This window comes from Lactuca sativa, chromosome 1 (assembly GCF_002870075.4).
Source record: "Lactuca sativa cultivar Salinas chromosome 1, Lsat_Salinas_v11, whole genome shotgun sequence".
Taxonomy (NCBI): Eukaryota; Viridiplantae; Streptophyta; class Magnoliopsida; order Asterales; family Asteraceae; genus Lactuca; species Lactuca sativa.
Window position 1 is genome coordinate 169689926 of NC_056623.2, and position 20108 is coordinate 169710033.

The 20108-nt window shown below is 36.9% G+C and overlaps 1 protein-coding gene across 1 annotated transcript; it reads right to left on the reverse strand.

Moving 5' to 3' along the window:
• Positions 1-4055: 4055 nt before the first annotated feature.
• LOC111888771 (ADP,ATP carrier protein 1, mitochondrial) lies at positions 4056-6989 on the reverse strand. Its single transcript, XM_023884882.2, has 4 exons — positions 6795-6989; positions 5659-6149; positions 4695-5066; positions 4056-4598 (listed from the first exon to the last, which is right to left on the reverse strand). The coding sequence occupies exons 2-4, from the start codon at positions 6142-6144 to the stop codon at positions 4302-4304; spliced, it is 1155 nt and encodes a 384-aa protein (XP_023740650.1). The 5' UTR covers positions 6145-6149; positions 6795-6989; the 3' UTR covers positions 4056-4301.
• Positions 6990-20108: the final 13119 nt, after the last annotated feature.

A 20108-nucleotide genomic window follows, 5' to 3' on the forward strand; every position in this document is an offset into this window, starting at 1 on the left:
AGGGCGTACTTGCATAAAATCCAGATCGCAGAGGCTTCGGCATATGCTAGGCGTATGAATGGACTTGTTTTAAGTTAGCCATCGGGGCCACCTGATTGTAGTAGGTTATTTTTTGGGCTTAAGGCCATGTTGGGGGTTCTTGGGCCATATTAGGCCTTAGATGCCTTATAGTTGGGCTTAGATGCTTATTTGGGCTTTTTATGGATTTGGGCCTTAGGGGGAGGGAGGCCCATTGAGGCAGGGGTAAATGAGCCCTTTTTGTCTTAAGTTAAGAGTTAGGGTTTTGGACTTGAGTTCAAGATCATCACTTTAAAAGAAGAAGAGCAATCATAGGAGAAGAAGAAGTCATTCGTTCATGAAGAAACCCTAAATCGGTTTTTAAAGGAGGAATATACCATTTATTGTTTTGTCAATCATTATTATGTCATGTCGTAATAGTTAAGTCAAGTTATCATTTAACCTGTAAGAACCAATTACCGGTGGGTAATATTTGAACGAAACATATAGTTTGTTGGTGTTTTTTGTACAAAAACTTTACTTGGATGGTGTTTTTTGAACATACCAAACTTGGATAGTGTTTTTTGAACGATTTTGAAACATAGTTACCTCTTTGAGTAATTTCCTATTGTTTTTTTTTTCCTTTACATATTTTTTACCGGTAATTGCCGGTTACCAAATGTCAAATTTAAACAAAAAATGTACTTTGTTGGTGTTTTTTGTACAAATGCTTTACTTGGATGATGTTTTTTGGACACATCAAACTTGAATGGTATTTTTTGAATGATTTTGAAACATAGTTACCCATATAAGTCATTTTCCCTATCAGTAATGGATTTTGAATAAAATGGTGTAAAAAATCGAAAACAAATTTTGAAAATAATGTTATCAATAATTATTTTAATAAAATTAATATCTCAACATGTTGGTTACACGCTACAATAAAATGACACTTGGTTCGGCGCGATAGTTGCTCATTAAATGGAATTGAAAACTAATTTCACGGAATTCTCATGTTTGGTTCAAGATTTACTAAGAAAATAATTTCATAAATAAGGTAAACTTTAAATTCTAATGAGAGCAAATCCATTCACTCATAAATTAAATACATTTTTACAAGGAAACATTCAATATTACTATAATATCACTTTTCTTCAGTCTCCATCAACTACCATCATCGCAGCCATTGTCACCACCATCACCACCACTACCACCCACCGCAACACCCACCACCCACTTCAACCATACAATTATTAACTTACATTAACGATATATTTAAATGATTAATGATATTTCACTGCCCGTTGCATTGCGCGGGTGACGGTATATATATATATATATATATATATATATATATATATATATATAAAATACATTATAAAGGAAATCTCATTGTTTCTAAAAATAACTTCAATATAATAATATTATTTTTTTAAGACGTCCAAACGATTTAGCCAATAGTACAAGTAACAACCAATAAAATAATATTAAATTTATAACTTAACCCTATTTAGGTGGAAAAGATAGCAAAGATTCAAACTAAAAATATATTATGCCTAAAATAAAGGTAATAAATCTTTATTTATTGTACCAAATAAAAAACGTGTCCCATATATTGTGGAAAATTTGAAATCCTAGATGGCGATTCAAAATTTAAAATTGAAGGTTACAATTCCGCTTTTATTATTGAGGTTAATACATGGATAATAAATTAAAATATGTCAAATAATATTGATTATAATATTTATCTTTATTATACAAAATACACAAAAGTACAAGTTAGTTATTAATATAGATTATTAATATAAAGTGAAAATGACCGACAAAGTTATTCATTGTTTTTATTTTTTTTTAAATTTAAAACTTCTACTTTTTAAATAAAGTGGTAATAAGAATTATTATACATATATACACGTCATTTGTATCAAATCTGAAAGTAAGAATTATCGAAAATAATTTCAATATGAAGAAAATAAAACTATGCATTTTACATGTTTATTATTATTATTTTTATATTTGAAAATATTTGATAAAACAAGAAAGTAAGTCTTAAACAAAAACAAACTGAATGATTAATAATTCTTGACAATAAAAATCAAACATGTCTAATTTAAATTGACCGGAAACCAACTATTTTAATAATACTATATTGATTAATACCCAATAAATTATTAAATACAAAGACTTCGTATTGTAATTTAATATGTATACCACAAAAAAAATAGAAAAATATGGATAATATAAAAAAATCTTGTAAAAGGACTAGATGTGTAATTTGCCCTATTATTTTTTTTTTTTAAAAAAAACTTGAAAATTTGGACATATTTTGATTTTTAATAAGAAACTACCTACATGCTGTTTACCAAAAACAATAATATAATTTTATTTTTAACACAAAATAATAGTGCAACTTATATGTTAAAAGAAAACAACATACAAAATATTTTGAAACTAAAAATCGTACCTTTATTTTTGACGAAAGATAATAATAAATTTTTATTTTTAACCCAACAATGCACATTGTCTACTTCATTGTGTTATTTCTGGATTTTTACATGTTTCCGCAATGAAACATATCGTCGCAAGAAATCTATTTATTGAAGTTTTTAACTTTCGTTTAAAAACTATTCACCGAAATGAAATTAACTGCTGAAACAAAGTTATTGCCTCCCGTCACATTGCGCGGGGGCTAGTGTATATATATATATATATATATATATATATATATATATATATATATATATATATATATATATATATATATATATATATATATATATATATATATATTCAATTATCTAGGACTGGACCCACATAAAATAAGACTTAACCCTATAAATAATTTTACCGACAAGAATAACCATTGTGTGAGAGATTGAGTTGAAGATTTTAAACAACAAAATATTTGAGTTTAAGATTTTAAACAACAAAATATTGGATTTTTTCAATCAATTACTAAACAACATACCATATACCTTGATATTCAAATAAGCTTAGAGGAAGAGAAAAGGCATGATGAGAAGAGAAACAATATCAGTGAATAACGACGATGAGATAAACAAATGAAGTGTAAAAAGTGGCATAAAGCTGCAAAACGCTCTTTCGAGTGATCATAATTACAATGCTAAAAAGATCGACAAATGATCCCGTTAAAACCCAACCCTGTATAATTGAATTAATCATTATACAAACATTAGTTCATTAGTTGTAGGAACACAGGCAATCAATAATGTGTGACGGCAAGTCGGCAATCTTGCTGTTTTTGAGATGGTAAAAGGTCGTGTAGGGCGTTTTGCAGCTTTATGCCACTTTTTACACTCAGTTTTTGAGTTTAATCAAACAAAAAAAATAAACAGGGAAAGTAACTCTTTCATTTCCCTCCACGTCTTTTAATAGAATTCGAGAAGGAGACGTTACACATCATTTTTTATGTGTAACTATAACCATGATAAGGAAACAAGAGAGGGAATTTCATTTTGGCTTTTACATTGGAATGAATAATCATTTTGTTTGCCTGTTGTAAGTATAGAATTATTTGTTGGGGTTAGGAAAGTGGAGAAGCATGTTGTTGCGTTAGTTTGAACTTGTATGAAGCTTGATGCCTTTTTGACACTGGGAACATGTTTTAGGGGAAGCCATTGACAAAGAGTTGTACTTTCTAATGAAAGTTCCACATAAAGTTCACACTAATGCTAAACAAAATATAGGAAAAATCTAGAAAGATAAGTAAATTTAAAAAAAAAAATAAAAAATTTTGAAGTAATCATTAAAATCACCAACAAAGCAAAAATACAATGAAAAAATAGTGTTGTTTTAATCAAGAAAAATAAAAACTTTTGGTGAATGATTAAAACCAAACTTTATTATAAAAAACCTAATATGCTTGCAATAAATTTTAATGATTCGCAAAAGCTTACAAAAACAACATTGGGACGAAGACAATAAAATGAACTAGTCAAGTCCAGAAATAAGCAAATTTTGATCACAATCAGATAATAACCAAAAGGAAGAAGCAAAGCAAAGTAAAAAAAAAAATAAAAAAAAAAAACACAAGGAAATCATCCAAATTAATATCGTTTTACCTATTAAAAATCAGTACTGCTCTCTAATGATAGAGGTTCACAATAACACTTAACAAAAAGATAAAGAAAAATCCATATTTCAAAAGGGAACACTCCCAAAACTGAATCCTTATTATTCAAACCGAGCAAGAGGAGAGAAAGAAGAAAAACCCTCAAAATTCAAAAGCTTTGTTTTGGTTTGTTGGTCGTCACCATCTGCAGATAATTATGAAAGGAAAAGTATTAGCCGCCGCCTGATCCGTACTTCTTGCCGAAAACGATAAGCTGCAATTTATCGTATCCAGAAAGGACACCAGCACCAGCAATAGCACGAAGGATATTGGCTCCAGCTCCCTTGAACAGTGACTTGGCACCTTCGTTTTTCAGGATCTGGGAGAAGGCGTCGTATGAGCTCTTGTACTTAACGGCTTCACCAGATGTCATCATCATACGTCTTCTCACTGTGTCGATAGGGTAAGATGCAAGACCAGCACCATTTGTGATCACCCAACCAAGAGCAAAACTAGCAAAGAAACTATCCTGAAATTTTACAAAAAAAAATTACAGAATTTAGAATGTCTATCTGTAAAACAAAATCTTAAGACATCATAAAATATATATATATATATAAGTTACCTGCATCTTGCCAGTGAGGACAACTGGCTTCAAGGAATCGTACAATCCGAAGTAAAGACCACGGTAAACAATGATTCCAACACATGAAATGTTGAATCCACGGTAAAGTCCAGCAACTCCATCAGAAGCAAGAGTCTTCTTGTACACATCAACAAGACCATTGAATTGCCTTTCACCTCCCTTCTTTGCAGCCTTGGCGTCATTAGCCAAACGGGTTCTTGCATAATCAAGAGAGTAGACAAAAAGTAGGGAGGAGGCACCAGCGGCACCACCGGATCCCAAGTTTCCGGCGAACCATTTCCAGTAGCCATCACGGTCCTTCTTGAAGTTGAACAGCCTCTTGAAGTAATCCTTAAAAGCAAAGTTCAAAGCCTGAAATGTACAGAAACAGATAAAAACTTTAATAATTATAATAAAAAAGAAAACAAAACTTTATTATGTTATAATATTATCTACATGATTATCGTAATCAACTTTCATCTTAATCTTTAACTCGGATGCAAACATTGTTGTAATGTGAAGGAATGAAAATACAATGGTGTAAAAAAGAAATTGATGCAATTGCATTGCTTGTTCTTTCTAATAAAGACTGAACTATCAATGTAATATTTTCTTTTAGAAATTGAAACAATCTATAGATTATAGCATTTAGATGTGTTTAATAGTCAGATGTTTAATAGTCAGATGACACTGCTATAACTAGATGTGTTTCATAATTAAAAGCGATAATTAATACTAGATCTAAAAAAGTAAAACTTTCTTTTTTTCTTGATATGATAATGTACATTAACTGTTCATAATTGCTTTTATAACACATCGCCATAATTGGATAGATCTTCAAAATAAATTGTTGTAAAAAAGAAATGGGAAATTAAAGACAGGTTATATAAAAACAAATCAATGAAAGAAAGTTGTTATTTTGCTTATATGAGAAATAAATATGAAAGAGAAAAAGAATACTAGCCTGGGTTGGGAAATAACGAATGACATTAGCAGTGTTTCCTCTCCACAAAGATCCGAAACCTTCTTCCTTAATGGTTCTGCTAAAGCATTCACCGATACCTTTGTATGGTTTCTCCAACCTACCAGACTTAAGCATCTCATCCTGATTCTGGATCAAAAGCTTCACACGTTCAATGGGTGCAGCAGCTGTTTTTGACACAGCAGCAGAGACACCACCCATGAGAAAATCAATAGCAAACCCTTGAAGACCTTTCTCAGCTGGGGCTTGAACACAGATCGGTGATACTTTTGGCACAATCATGGAAAGTTCAGCTGATGACTGAGTTGGGTGCTGAAATGCAGCATTTGAGTAATTTCCATATTGAAATTGCCTCTGGTAAAGTGGCTGCTGGACTCCAGTCTCACGAGCACGAAGCTGTGTCATGCTGGATCCAAGAAGACCGAGCTTCTGGGAAACACTTGGGTGATGTGAATGATCGATCGTCATGACCCCTACACAAGGGAAAAAATACGTCAACCCAGATGTCAAAGTTTAAATGATTAAATAATGAAAATGTTTTCAACAGATCGACATAACATCAAGTAGTTAAACCTCAATCGAACACGGATCACATAAATATCAAAACAATTTCTATTTTAGATCTCCCACAGATTGAATCATTTCTAGTTATAGTTGCAACGAAATGATGTTGATTTTGGTCAACGAACTATTTTGGTCAACTGGAAAACGTAAAATCAACAGATGCGATTTTAATGGACGACAGACAGAGGAGCGGAAGATTCGCAATTATTTCTTAACTCAGAATCATGAAATGGATACTACAAAGTAATGGACAAGGATTTCGGACAACTAAAAACCGATCATAGACCAGATCTAGTATATAAAAACATAGAAAACCGAAAACACGAAAAGCTAAACGCAAAATCGATGTAAACAGCACAGAAACAACACTTGATCTTATGAATCAAGTTTTGTTTATTCAGATCTACGTCGATCCGATAAAACCAAGTGCAAGTATATAGAAATAAACAAAACAAAGAGCTAAATACAGATCTATCAACAAGAAGCTACGATACTTCAGATCTACAAAGCAAAGATGCGTAAAGAAAGGGAGTTGAGAGATCAAGGGATTTTACCTTTCGAGAGAGAGAAGCGAATGAATGGATCCGCGTATGCTGCGGCTCCAGAAAAGCGGCGAAAGGGTTGGAGGACGAAATGAAGGAGCGTAGAAGGGTTTATGAGGAGGAGAAAGAGCTGACCTGAGGGTTGCGAACATTGACCGTAAAGGGTATTCTTTTGGGCTGAATTACAATTAGGCCATCGGGCCTCTCGTTAATAAATTTGACAAACAAGAAGCCCATTTCTTTTTAATGGAAAAGAAATCGTTTGTTTATACTTTCTTATTAGGGTTAGGTGATTTTCTATACGGTTTCTCACAAAAACAAAAAATAGAAGGTTGCTTTAACATTTATTTTTATGTGTCTACTTTAATGTATAGTGAAATCACTTTTCTAATAAAAAGTGATATTGCAAAGTGTTCGTGATATTCATTAATTATACCAAAGAAATTGTGATGATACATGGTAAAATGTCATTATTCCACGGTATAAGAATTTTCTTGATTATATATATAACGATTGATTTTTTCAAAAATCTTATAATTTCTTTAGGTTTACTCTATCGTCTTTCGATCGTGTTATATTATCTTGTGTCTTCTAATCAACATGAATTCACAATCAGATGGTAAGTGTGAAATTTGTAAACACTTCCTTGAAATGGCATCAACAAATTTATTCAAGGGCTTAAAACAATCTTCAGACTTTACAAGTTACAACCATTAAAAACAATAATGAAAGATAATTATACATGACTAAGGGGGTGTTTGTATTGGCTTTTAAAGTGACTTTTGACTTTATCTTTTAGAAAAAGTCCAAAAAGATGTTTGGGTAAAATGAAAATGACTTTTTAATCAACTTTTGCTATAGTGTAAATTCCAGCTTTTTGAAAAGTCACGAAATCGTGACTTTTCCTGACTTTTCACCAGCTAAAACATTAAATTACATTTATAACCCCATCTAAAAGTTAAACCATGTCATTTTTAGTCCTTTTTAGTCATTTTACATGTAAAAGTTAAACCAAACATTTTAATTTTTGATTTTTTCCCTTCAAAAGCTAATACAAACACATTTTAAAAAACAACTTTTACAAAAAGTTCTTTTACAAAAAGGACTTTTGCCCCACAAAAGCTAAGCCAAACACCCTCTGAGAATAACAATAGTAAGCAAGGTTTGGCCCACTACATAGCCGATATGGGTTAAGGTCGAATGTATGAAACAAAAGGAGGCACCAGTTTAATCAAATATATAATATATGTATATATTTTTGCCCAATATTGATTTACGTGGACACCGTCCTGAGGAGTCTAATGGAAATAGTGAGACGTGGGCGTCAAAAATCCCTAGGGCGTTGAGAACTGCAATCGCCAAATGCCTAAATCCAATCGTTTGATATCCCTTGAAAACTTATGTTGTAGAAATCGAAGAACCTTTAAATTGACTTATTACACTTACATCCCTCTAAAATTGTTTTTTATTTCCTATTATTGTTCTAATTTCTTATAGAACCTACCGTCATCACTCATCTAATTTCCAATTTCTTTCTAAATTAGCGAGTTTCGTGCTTGGTTAAGTTGGAGTTCGAAAATTCATCATTGAAGATTGATTCATGTTTGTGATTTGGGTGATTAATTTGTGATTGATATTATTCTCCTTTTGTGAGTTTATTTATCTAAAGTTGACCACTGAGGACACATAAAGTAAGAAATCTGAAGGTTTTCGACTTCAAGTGTAACATCCCAAAATTCAAGACTAAAAATTTCTTTTAATACAATATTACTTAAAGTAAAATCGTCAATTCAAAACATAATCAAAGTAATAGTTTTCAAAACACATGTTCATTATCAGAGTAAAACATTCCCAGGCTGACAAATCTATGGTGTGTGCCATGCAATCACCCCGAGCTCCAACATCAGCTACCAGAAGTACCTGAAACCAAAACTGAAAACCGTAAGCACGAAGCTTAGTGAGTTCCCCACCTTACCATATACCATGCATAACCACATACAGCACATATTAGGCCACGCCCGCTATCCGGGGCCTCGCCCCCTACTTCGGGCCTCGCCCCCTACAACGGCCCCGCCGCTCCAGGCCCCGCCTGGCTTCGAGCCCCGCTCGGATACAGATCTGTTTCACTTAGGCCTCGCCTGTCACAGGGCCCCGCCCACTAGCATATAATAGCACATACACATATCACATAGCATCACATAAGCTAAACATATACTAACAGCTCTTGCTCTATGGCCTCGCCTATCTCTGGGCCCCGCCCGTGTCCTGCTACTGATGAGTCATGGACCTCGTCCATACTCCTGCTGATAGTGAGATACGGGCCCAGCCCACCCTCACTCCTTTCCTAACTTGGGTCTCGCCCCTGGACTGTTGCTACTGAGATGTGGAACACCATCCACACTCTGCTATTGGTGAGTTACGGGACCTCGCCCACACTCACCTTCCTACCAGGCACATACAAATATCACACAGACAACAAGTATAAACTATCACATAAACCATTTCTTGGGCACCCGCCCTCTATCATTGGACCTCATCTGAATATCATACTAGCATATTGTGCCTAGGGCTAACCCCCGGGTCTTCCACTCATAACTACATGGGTCGGCATTGTGGCCGTAGACCCATTCATACAAAAGGGAAACTCACCTGCACTGGCTGAACTTGCTGATGATCCCACTAGCTGCTGCCTGACCACTCACTGAACTCCGGCTCTACTAGCTTTCCGAGCTATCAATACCAATGCAACACTTAGTATAACTGACCCTCGACAGTCGACCAAGTCAACTCTGGTCCAAGTCAAAGTCCTGGTCAAAGTCAACCTTCCAGGTCAACCCTACTTGCCGAGTCCACTTACTGACTCGCCGAGTTCTTATGCTCAAAGTCCTTCCAATCACGACTTGACTCGCTGATGTGTACAAACTCACTTAGTTTTGAACCTACTTTTAATTATCAAATAACACACAAAAGGCAGTGAACCTATCAATTGTGGTATAGCTAAATAAGCAGGGTATCGATCACAGGGAACGACAAATTAAATTAAAAACTAATTTTATCTAAGTTAATTAAGAAGTAGGGGTTTTCTCTAGTTCTACAAGACTAGAAACTTACTAACTATTACTAATTTAAGACTAGAAAATAACGACTTAACTAGATTCAATAATTGGAAAGGAACTTCTGTTTAGTTCAACTTGGTTAACTCTATGGTTGATTTCAAGGTAATGGTGCAATGGATTAATTCTTTCGTTGGTTACCGATTCAAGTGATTAGATTCGTATTCACTACCCTAATCCTTAGCAAATAAACTAACTTAAACAGTGGTCAATTGTCTAATTTAATTATATTCACTAGATTAATTATTCGGGTTAAGTTAGACTTGCAATAGTTAACTAATTTATTCTTTTAATTAACTTCTTGTTTGATGATCATCTTACAAGATTGCACATGAATTTACTCAATTTTCTTATTAATTCTAGTTTCATATTCATTAATCCTAGACATATAGTGTGACAACCCGAAATTTCCATTCAAATCAAACCATATCAAGCCAATAGATGTAGATCAGTTACAGTGAAAATTCAGACTTCGAGTATAAGTTTGGCCGTTTTCAGGGTTTTACACCTAAAGAGATATTAGGAGAGTGGTAGCACTAGGATTTTGTGCAACACTGTAATTCCATTACTCTAGGTCATTAGAATCCATTCCGAGAATAGAAATATTTTCTGCCAAAAATCTCAGGACTATAAATAGAATTTTGGACCAAATTGGTTCATTAGTTGAATTCCAATTAGAGAAAAGCCAATTTCTCTCTCACGGATCTTCGGGTTTTCATCCCAGATTGTGAGTCTACTTTCCTAGATGTGTTTTAATACTTGTTGTATGCTAAATAACATTGTTTACATGTCTAAAATGCAAGATCCGGGAGTTTACCGCCCAAGAACGTTCTTGGGGAGTAAACTCCAAAATCAAGCCTAAAGGCCATCTAGTCCCATTTCCGTGTTAGGCAACTAGTTAAGGACTTTATGTATGAGCATTTGAGGCTAGAAATCAATCAAAACCATTTAGTTTTAGGAGTTTACGGCCAAGGAACATCACTTGGGCCTTAAACTCCAAGTGAAGGCACAAATGAGTGCCTAATGTTCCTTTAGCCTTAGAACAAAAACCTAGAAGCCTTAAACTCATGATTTATGCCACCAAAACCATTAGAAATCAATTCTAGAAGGGAGTTTACGGCCAAGAAGCTCCTTTGGTCGTAAAATCCAAGTTTAAGTGCCAAAATCCTTTCAAACACTTCCTAAGGCTTGGACTCTATTTTAGGCAAATACCTTAATGTGTTTAGGACCTAGGAAACATAAGAAAAGCACAAGTATTGAAGAGTTTACGGCCAAGAGTGGCTCTTGGGCCGTAAACTCCCATAAAGGGGTCAAAGGACACCGTAGACACTTTCTTAGGCCATGAGACAATTTGGGCATGTACCTAGATGACTTATGGACTAGCTAAAACATTTAGAACCCCATGTGTGAGGGAGTTTATGGCCCAAAAGGTTCCAAGGCCGTAAACTCCATAAAATGGTACCATTTAGTTCCATAAACCTTCCTTAAGCCAAGTATTAAAGCCTAGAATTGTTCCTAGTTGTTATAGAGACTTGAAAGAACCATAAGTGTAACAGCCCGAAATTTCAAATATCGATATAACTATGATTTGGGGGTGTTTTAAGAAGGGACTCGGCGAGTTGGAGCCTAGACTCGCCGAGTAGGATCGCAGACCGGGTCGCGGGTTCGCGACTGGACTCGACGAGTCCAGATATGGACTCGGCGAGTCTGCGCTGTTTGGTGAAAACCCTAACCGTTCAGGTTGGAACGTATAAGAGGCACTTATTGGCCGTCATTGTTCATTTTGGCCTTCTGAGAAGAACCCTAAATCGATTGGGTGCATCTGGAGCAAAGTTTAAGGGCCATTGTTGATCTTGGAAGGGTTGTGGTGCAAGGAAGAGAAGGGCTTGGCTAAAGGAATAGCAAGGGAGTCACGTTCTGAGGATTTGGGGACACAGAGGGCACATTATTCAGGTAAGAATTCGAATTATGCTCTGCTATGTTGATGTGTCATGGAATTAGGGTTTATGGAACCCCTTTGTGATTAGATTAAGTGTTACCCTAGTCTCCAAACGACTATAACCCTGTATTAGGACCTTAGAGGTTCAGAAGGTCCCATGCTTGTGTATTTCGGGACAATACTTATCTCAGGAAGCAGTTTGATCGACTGCATGGCATGGACTCGACGAGTCTGATGAACAGACTCGGCGAGTAGCTTGGAGATTGACTGGGACTCGTCGAGTTGTTCTTCAGACTCGGCGAGTTGAGTCGGGGTGGCCCCGCGATTCTTCCAGGAGGAACTCGTCGAGCAAAAAGGGGATACTCGACGTGTAGAAAAGGAATCTTAAGGAATCGGTGAGTCAAGGGCGAGTGGACTCAGAGTCGTTGAACTCGGCGAGTCTTGGGGTGACTCGGCGAGTTAGGTCGCGGGTTAAGTGAAGTTCTGAGTATGGGGACTCGGCGAGTCATAGAGTTGACTCGGCGAGTAGGGTCAGTCAGGGGTTGACTTTGACCTTGTCTTTGACCAAGGATTGACCAGTGGTTCCAGGGGTATTTTGGTAATTGTTGTTATTGTTTGAGTTCAGTGCATTGGTGACTATCCAGAGGTGGAGATCGTATCAGTGATCGGAGCAGCTTGAGCTATCTGTTCAGTCGGCAGTTTCGAGGTGAGTTATCCTCACTATATCGCTAGGGTTTATGGCATCAATGCCAATCCTTTTATCGGATGGAAATCCGGGTAGTTGTCAGTTGTTATATGTTATGGGCCGGAAGGCAATATATGTTATGGGCCGGAAGGCATTACTATGTGGACCGGAAGGTCATGGCCTGGAAAGGCGTATGTATGCATTTAGTATGTTGACTGATTCATAGGGTAATGTTATGATAGTGACCGGCTAGATCGGTATCTTGTTAGAGTAATGCTATGATATGTAATCTGTTGATCGATTGTTGTCTATGAACTACTATATGATTATTCGTTATGTTGTATACACATTTTATGCTTATGGGTCGGAAGGCAATATATGTTATGGGCCGGAAGGCAATATGTTGTGGGCCGGAAGGCGATTATGTTGTGTGATGGACCGGAAGGTCAGGGCCTGGAAAGGCGTATATGTGGTTGGTATTTTGGGGGTATCTCACTAAGCTCTCGGGCTTACAGTTGTGGTTTTATGTTTCAAGTTCTCAAGAGTCTGTGACAAGGCAAAGGCGTGATCGTACCGTTCCTCGCGTTGGTGTTTTATGAATTGAACCTGGGAAATACTCTGTTAAATAATGTATTGAAAACCTTTTTGTAACAACATTATCAAAATGAGTAGTTTTTGAAAAGTTTTAATTGTTTTGAAATTTTGGATGTTACAATAAGAACCTTCCCAAGGGATTTTACGGCCGTAAACTCCAAGGGAAAAGGGTCTTTGGGCCGTAAACTCCCCAAAGGAGTCAATGTTGTGCCCAAACACTTGCATAGGGCTTGAAACAATTCCCACTAAGGTTGTAGTAATTCAAAGTACCATTCCAAGCCTTGGTTGAGAGTTTACGGCCAGGAGCTTACTCCCCTGGGCCGTAAACTCCAATGAATATGGTCTTTTGACCTTAAACTTCCATTAGGGGCATTGCACTCCTTTGTTGCAACCCATTAGCCTCCTAGCACTTGACCAAAAGTGTTGTCCTCGCGTTAAATGTTTATACTTGTATAATTAGTGATTTAATCTCTAATTATTTATATACATATGTCTTCATATGTAATTAGGATCATTGTGTGTGTCTAAGTCTTCACTTGACACCAAGCACTTGTCCGATCCTTCTGTACGATAACAGCCCGTCCAATTCCAGTCATTTACTGCAGGTGAGTTCATACCCCTTAACTAATGTTTTAAACTATTTTAAATGTTTTATGGGGGGGGGGGATACAAGTAGAATCATGCTACTTATTATGTCAATCACATGTGATTAGTAAGTAGGATTATATTACTTATTACATCAATCACATGTGATTAATATACAGCATTCAAAAGATTTGGCTACTCATTAGCCGTTTTACCAAACAGTTTCCTTCAAATGATTTTTATAAACATTTTATATGTTTCAAACTACTTATTACATTGTACCTCTTACTCTGTTTATCATATTTCAAACTTATTTACAACTGTGTTTCAAACAAATGTTCCTTGTACTTATATTGTTTTATCAAACTTATGCCTTCAAATTGTTTTATAGATTGACATCAAGTCGATCTTTCCTTAAACTAATATTTATGTTTCAAATGTTTTACCAAACTTATTTATGCTTTTATATTATAAATTGCATGCCTCTATATGTATAGTTATATAAGAAATGTTTAAAAGGCTTAGGAAGGCTATCCACCCTATTTCCTTTTCGCGCCTTGAGATGTGGTCTGGTGGGATATCGGATACTCGTCTGAAGGTCGTTTAAATATTAGTTATATATCATATGTACATATAAAGTCATAAAAGGTCCTTCCAGTTCATCCTATGCCCTTGGGTAACAAGGGTATACATCCACGTCCATACGTACCACTTAGATTACTAGTAAGCTACCATATGGGTAGTTCAGGAAGATACTAGAACCATTACTAGAACGCGATATCATACAATGAGTCAGTTCATTCATGAGTCAATACTTTCTAGAACATTATTGTACATTACATATACAACTATACTAGGACGAGAACATATACAACTATACTAGAACGTTTACATTACTATACTTGCTAGATAGAGAGAACACACATTACAGCTAGCACACATAGAACATTACAGTTCATTACATTACTATACTTGCTAGAACAATTCATTACATTACTATACTTGCTAGAACAGTTCATTCCATTACAGCTAGAACAGTACATTACATTACATATACGAGAATACGTTAATTACTGTGATTTAAATCGGAGCATGACTTAAAACCTCATGACTTGAGTTGCGGCCAGAGTCTCTTGAAGGGGGAGCGTTGAGTTTGCGTATAGATCTATGCTGGATTGACAATCCTACACCTTGTTGCTAGCTACAGCCGGACCTGCAGGTCTGCGGGTGCCAAACATCATTTCTTTATTACAACCATTCATTATGTCGTTGTTACTAGTCGATAGTATGGCGCAATTTGTCACAGAATGCCTTAGCCTAAAATCTGGTTTAAGGTAGTTAGTACGGTAGTAGTCCTTTTAGAGCTACGTTTTAGTACTACGTTAATTTTTCCATTACATATTTTTAGTGATAACCTCACTTAAACATAAATGTACAAACTATATTTTTTGGATAATGATAATTATACTTTGGAAAAATACATACTCTTACAAGAGACACACACAGAGAACAATTAGGTCTTGGTAGAAGACACCTTCACATACTAGAAGGAATCATAGGGATTCTAGGGTTTTTCAAACACTTACAATTCATATACACTTACACATTCTTACAATACATAGAGTTACAAATACTTACAATTCTTATACACTTACAAATTCTTGCAATACATAGACTTACAAATTCTTGCAATACATAGACTTACAAATTCTTACATACAAATTAAGACACTAAATACTTATGATCTCACCAGCTTCAAAGTTGATACTCGCTTTCAAAATTACTTGTATCCTCAGGTCATCATAGACAGGCACCGATGCAAGGAGAAAGGAAGATGGAGCTTGTTCAAGACTTATCTTTCATTTTGATTTATGCTTTAGTGTTTATCAAAATTTGACAGAATAAAATTGTATAATAATTATTTTATTAATGCAATGGATGATGTTGTTGCTTCTTTACTACTTTACATTGTTGTTGATATTATACATGACATCCTCCGCCCCAAAACGTTTCCGCCGTTCTTGGTTTTGGGGTGTGACAGATTGGTATCAGAGCATTGTTTATAGTGAATTAAGTATATCAACCCATAAAAGATATACTAACTATAAATACATAAGGGATTAAAAATACTCTGACCAAGAGTTTATACTTTAAATAGTAAAATATTTAAGTAAGTATACGTGCTGCATTCATACTAAAATCAGTGTCACTAGGACAGTACAAAAGAATTACGATTGTTGGGCAACACAAGTGGGCTTAGAGACATATGGTCAAAACTGGGAAGTTATAGCCTGATCGCCTATATTATCTGAGGATTGACTAGCATGTGCCTAAGTTTAATTGTGTGGTTGCAACAATGCTAAAATCTTACCAACCCTACCACAATGAGAACAATAGAACATAACATTAAAATTTAAAATACTATAGGAGTATTTGGTGTTACTATAAGTACTTTATACTTGAGAATTAAAACGGGATCTTCATTACTAAGTGGATAGTTGCTAAGTGGATACACTAAGGCTACATGTAATTAGGATGTTATAGACTTAGAATCAGTGATAATTTTGCCTTACCCCTATTCTGTGTGAATTTGGAAATAAGGTCACTTATTCGAAGGTCTATCCTGTTTAGATTACACATAGCTGGTATGCACTTCACAAATGGCGATGTAACTAATGAAGGTTTTCTAAATAATTATCTAGATAGTTCGTCTAATAATTATCCTCTTACCCTAAATTCTCGCATAGAAATCATAGCTGGACTCCATCCCCTTGACAACCAGTATCTTCCGAATGAAGTCATAGCTGGTTGGTTTGGAGAAGAACCAGAGAATGATCATCCTATCCCCTTGGATGATCACCATGATGAAGACCTTTCGTATGATGCTAACTCCGAACCAGAGGTTGAGAACCTACCCCAAACAGCTCCTTTCCAATTCCTAACCCTCGTCCGACCTTTTCATGGCGTGACCCTGAGAGAGTGGAATGCTTGGAAATATGGAGTCAAGGACAAGATCAACCCATGCCATTCAATGGCGACCGAAGCTTTTACGACTTGAGCAATGGGGGCTCAGCGGATAGAGTCTTGCAAATCTTGGTCCACAGAGTGGCCCGAAATTAGATTCAAGGCAGGACAACCCTACATCAGATTACAGAAGTAGTCGCCTATGCTAGAATGCATACCCTCCACACCATTCATCTAGAAGATGCACACGAGAGATCAGAGAGAAACTATGAAACCCTACTGCAAACACTGGCTGAATCACGAGCCGAAGTCATAGAACTCTGAGTACGCCAGATGGTGTGCGAAAGACACCTACTTGACATGGAACGTCATGTAACAACGGAAATTTTTAAACAAAATTTTCATTTCTAAAAATGTATTTTCATCCAAAACAAGGCATAAATATCCAACGTATCATGTCATAATACAAATCATATGAATCCCAAGATCATAAATCATCTATCAGTGTGTACAGATCACGCCGGCGCCTTCCCATGGTCCTCGCTAGTACCTGAAACACATACACAACAACTGTAAGCATAAATGCTTAGTGAGTTCCCCAAAATACAACTTACGCACATACGCCTTTCCAGGCCCTAACCTTCCGATCCATGTGTCTCAGGGGACTTCCGTCCCTGCTGGGTAAACCTTCCGGTCCTACCCACGCCAACCCTTCGGTCCACATTACAACGCCTTCCGACCCATAACATATTCGCCTTCCGGCCCATAACATAATGCCTTCCGGCCCACATTAAGCATATCATACATAGCACATATAACAATTAACTTATCACATATAACACATATGTCTCATATCATATCCGACCTTCCGGTCACACAGTCAAACCCTTCCGGGTACAGTATAGTGAGAAGACTCACCTCGTGAATATCGATAGCTAGCAAATCCCGAAATCACTCGTTCTCGATCCTCCGAGCTACAATCTCCCTATATCATCATACATCTCTTATTAACACTTTTACCACTGAGTTTGACTACCCTTTTTAAGTCAACACTAGCCAACTCTTGGTCAACGGTCAACGGTCAACTTTGACCGGACTCGGCGAGTGCACTAGGGCGACTCGGCGAGTCTAGACGTTTTCACCAACTCTCTAGGATTCCCTTTTGACACGTCGAGTACTCCCCCTGACTCAACGAGTTCCATATGGAAGAATCGCGGGGCCACCCCGACTCAACTCGCCGAGTCTCAAGAACAACTCGGCGAGTCCCAGTTCGACTCATTCCACCTGACAACCCTCTCTAACTCGCCCTGACCCACTGAGTCAACCCACGACTCGACTGGACCACTCACTGGACGATCTAAGGCAATCTTCAAGCTACTCGCCGAGTCTGCTCATCGGACTCGGCGAGTCCATGCCATGCAATCACTCAAACTCGCTTCTAAGGTCAGATCTGCTCCAGCAATTCATAGATCTGGCCTTCCTAGACTGATTCATCACATAAATCCCTTATCTTGGTGTTCACAATGCACTCCATGTCTCATAAATGGCATTTTGGCCCAAGGCATAAGGATTCTGTTGGGTTGAAGATTCGCTCAAGTGTTGCGTCTTTGGGCTCGATTGTTTATTTATTTTATTTGTATTCCGGTTTGGGCCTGTCCAACCGAGAGCCCATTATGTTTAATATATAAGTATATGCCTGCATGCATATTAGGTTAACGATTCATTCTAGAGCGTAACGATAGTATTACAGATTTCTTTGATCGTTCTTGTAACCTACCAATCCTCTACAGTTGATGTTCTTAATCGAGCTCTTCTGAGGATTTTGTTTAATCATTCGACACGTTTGATTCACTCTTGTCTCGTTCTTATTTTCGTGTTCTTACAGTTTTATATTTACTTACCTGTTTGAGATCTAATCGATCTTCATAGATTTAAAGGTTTTAAATCTCATCAATTGGTATCAGAGCAGGAGGCTGTGTAATCGATACACATCTTTTCTGTGAAAAGGTTTCAATTAGGGTTTTTCCGCAACTACCGATATTTATTGAGCCGTCATCTCATTATTGACGTATCTTGATATTTATTGTTTTGCCCTAATCTGCTTTATTACAAGTCTGATCTTTGAACAGGTTTTTTCGATCATAATGGACGAGTCGCAATCAAATCCAATCAATATTTCTAACAGCATCGGTTCAACCACGAAGATTCCAATCCTATACACCCATGACTATGAAGTATGGGCGCATCACTTTGAAGACTACGTGATTGGATCTGAGGATAATGGGTACCTCATATGGGAAGCCATCATTAATGGACCGTTTTCTCATTCTGCAACGTCCAGGATTATTAAGACTCAAAAGGAGTACAATGATCTGCTGAAGGATGTTAAAGATATTGCACAAGATGAAAAGGACAAATTCCAGTGCAATATCAAGGCGTTAAGGTTGATCAGATTCGCCCTTCAGTCCGACACCTTTAGGTTGGTCAGCTCATGCACGACAGCAAAGGAAGTTTGGGATAGACTTCGCGAACTGTATTCTATAGACGAGGATCTTGAACATTCTATCCAAACCTTGCTCTTATCTGAGTTTGGAGAATTCAGGCAAGGAGCCGAAGAAACGGTGACCCAGACGTTCGATCTCTTCAATCATCTTCTCAGCAAGATGATCAAACATGACATTGAAAGGAAGCTTATCGAGCAGAAGGTTACTTTCTTAAATGGTCTGAGGTCTGAATGGAGAGCAGTGGTGTCTACAGTCAAAGCCCATGAGCAGTTTAAATCATATTCTTTGGCAAAACTGGTGGGTATTCTCAAGTCCCAGGAGAAGATTGTGCTGCAGGAGAAGAACGTTGTCTCAAGCCTTGGTTCATTGGCCCTCCTATCAAAAAGTAAAGCTGTGATGGAGGATGAAGACCTCATCTTGGAGGAGTATGACCTCACGTCTGAGGATTATGCTATGATGGTGTCCAATCCCAAGAGGTTCATAAAGAAGAGATTCCCCAGCAATAAAAACCGAAACTGGCAAGGGAGTTACAGTTCAGAAAAGGTGAACAATGAACCGAAGGTTGAGGAGCCCAAGAAGGAACCGAAGGTGGATGGCGATTCCGGAGTAAGCTGTTACTACTGTGGTGGGAAAAACCACTATGCTAAAGATTGCGTCCTTAAGAAGATGGCTGAAAAGGATGATGGAAAAGATGAGGAAGCTGTGTTGCAGAAAAGGCTGATGAGTTGAGAAAGAAGAAGTCTATCGCTAACCCTTCTATTAATGCTCTTATTGTGCAGGGTTCGGTTGCTGATGATGAGTTCGGTAGCACGGAAGTTTGGTCTACCGACTCAGAAGACGATGAAGTGAGGAAGCCTACCCATGGAAAGGCTTATGTGGCAAAGGAGGAGAGCAGTGGAGGAAGATGCTTCATGGTGTCTGATGTATCTCAGATGAGGGGAT